Below are 2,077 nucleotides of genomic sequence, written 5' to 3' on the forward strand. Positions count from 1 at the left end.
AGGGAGGGGAACTTGATCGGGGGAGGGGGAGGGAAATGGGAGGCGGTGGCGGGGAGGAGGCAGAAATCTTTAATAAATAAATAAAAACAAAAAAAGGGGAAAAAAAAAACAAAAGCAAAAACTAAACGAGAGATAAGTGTGTGGGGAGTGTCCGCGCTCTACTTTCGAGTGGCCTGGTGCTCTTTTCAGTACTCTGTAATTTGTAATAAGTGTGTGGGGAGTGTCCGCGCTCTACTGGTGCTCTTTTCAGTACTCTGTAATTTTCATTTTCATTTATCCTCTACACACCACTTTACAGACAGCATCTCAACTCGGCACTCAAGCTGATCAACTCTCGACTTCCATCCTTAGCCCCGAAATACCACTATTATAAGCAGGAGTCACCACACCTGACTGTCTGAACGTGATTGCTAGAACACACCAAAGCTATTTGGCCACTTGCCTACTTCTGGAACTGAATGTGTCAGGAGCCGGGCTATCACCCAGCTGGTAGAGTGCTTTGATTTCAAAACTAAGCCAGAAACCGGGCGGTGGTGGCGCACGCCTTTAATCCTAGCACTGGAGGCAGAGGCAGGCGGATCTCTGTGAGTTCGAGACCAGCCTGGTCTACAAGAGCTAGTTCCAGGACAGGCTCCAAAACCACAGAGAAAAAAAACCCTGTCTCGAAAAACAAACAAAAACAAAACTAAGCTTTTTGGGCAGCCAGGCGGTGGTGGCGCACGCCTTTAATCCCAGCACTCTGGAGGCAGAGGCAGGCGGATCTCTGTGAGTTCGAGACCAGCCTGGTCTACAAGAGCTAGTTCCAGGACAGGCTCCAAAACCACAGAGAAAAAAAACCCTGTCTCGAAAAACAAACAAAAACAAAACTAAGCCAGATGTGGTAGTACATGCCTGTAACCCCAACACTCAAGAGGTGACGGCAGGACGATCAGAAGTTCAAGACCATTTCTGGCTACAAAAGACTCTTGTCTCAAAAAAAAAAAAAAAAAAAAGAAATTAAGGTGTTTAAAATTTCACTGCACATTCACCCCTCCAGGTTCCTGTCCCCCTCAGCTCAGTCCCCAGACAGAGGAACAACACCTCACGTACCTGGCATTGCTGGGAGGATCGTACTGTAAAACCCAGTTAACTTCAGGAATATCAATTCCCCGGGCCATCACATCCGTGCACACCAAGATCCCACTAGCAATGAGAGAGCATACCATGAGCCTGGCCATCCCCTAGCCATCATGTGTTCCAACCCCAGCGACAGCAGTGCAGGGCTCTGGAGTCTCTCACATAAACAGCTACTTTCTTTAATAGAATACTTTGATTTCTGTTTTCTTCCTCCTACAATCTTCCCAGACTTTATAAACCGCCAACAAAAGTGGGGAGTAGAGGAGGCAGGCGGATCTCTGTGAGTTTGAGACCAGCCTGGTCTACAGAGCGAGTTCCAGGACAGGCTCCAAAGCCACAGAGAAACCCTGTCTCGAAAAATCAAAATAAATAAATAAATAAATAAATATTTTTCTTAATTCATGAATTTCTACCTGAGAAATAAAATTGTAGAGGGCCAGCCCTCAGCAGCCACTAGAAAACAAGTGACATCTTTAGCCTGTGACTAGGACAACAGCAGGCTGCCGCTGTGTTCTTGTTGCTGCTTGAAAGGAGCCATGCAATGCTTAGGAAAAACAGGAAGAGTTGTGTTCATCAAAACACCCCAAGTGTCCTCTGTCTAGCCAGCGCACTATAGCCCATAGCAGGATCTGTCCCAAAAAGACTGTGTTTGCTCTTATTTACCCGGGGGCAAGTAGGTCCTCAAACCTCCAGTGTGCCAAGCCCTGGGAGACACAGCAGTGAACACACAGGCCTGTGATGGAGTAGAGAAATCTAGCAAAAACTTGGTGACCCCAGCTTAGTGTATGGGGTGAGGGTCCAAAGCAGGCTTTGGGTGCCTTCAAAGATGTAATAACTCGTGCTGGAGAGATGGCTCAGTGGTTAAGAGCTTTGCCTGCTCTTCCAAAGGTCCTGAGTTCAATTCCCAGCAACCATATGGTGGCTCACAACCATCTGTAAAGAGTTCTGGCGCCCTCTTCTG

General features: G+C 47.4%; 1 protein-coding gene across 2 annotated transcripts in view; it reads right to left on the reverse strand.

Annotated features, from left to right (window-relative positions):
- The window catches only part of Ddx55 (DEAD-box helicase 55), a 15,247-nt gene that overhangs the window by 4,630 nt on the left and 8,540 nt on the right, over positions 1-2,077 (reverse strand). For both annotated transcript variants that reach the window (XM_005344374.2, XM_026785169.1), the window contains exon 10: positions 1,090-1,182. In XM_005344374.2, coding sequence (XP_005344431.1) covers positions 1,090-1,182 — 93 coding nt within the window. The remainder of the gene's footprint in view (positions 1-1,089; positions 1,183-2,077) is intronic.

The sequence above is a fragment of the Microtus ochrogaster genome, chromosome 2 (assembly GCF_000317375.1).
Source record: "Microtus ochrogaster isolate Prairie Vole_2 chromosome 2, MicOch1.0, whole genome shotgun sequence".
NCBI classification, from domain to species: domain Eukaryota; kingdom Metazoa; phylum Chordata; class Mammalia; order Rodentia; family Cricetidae; genus Microtus; species Microtus ochrogaster.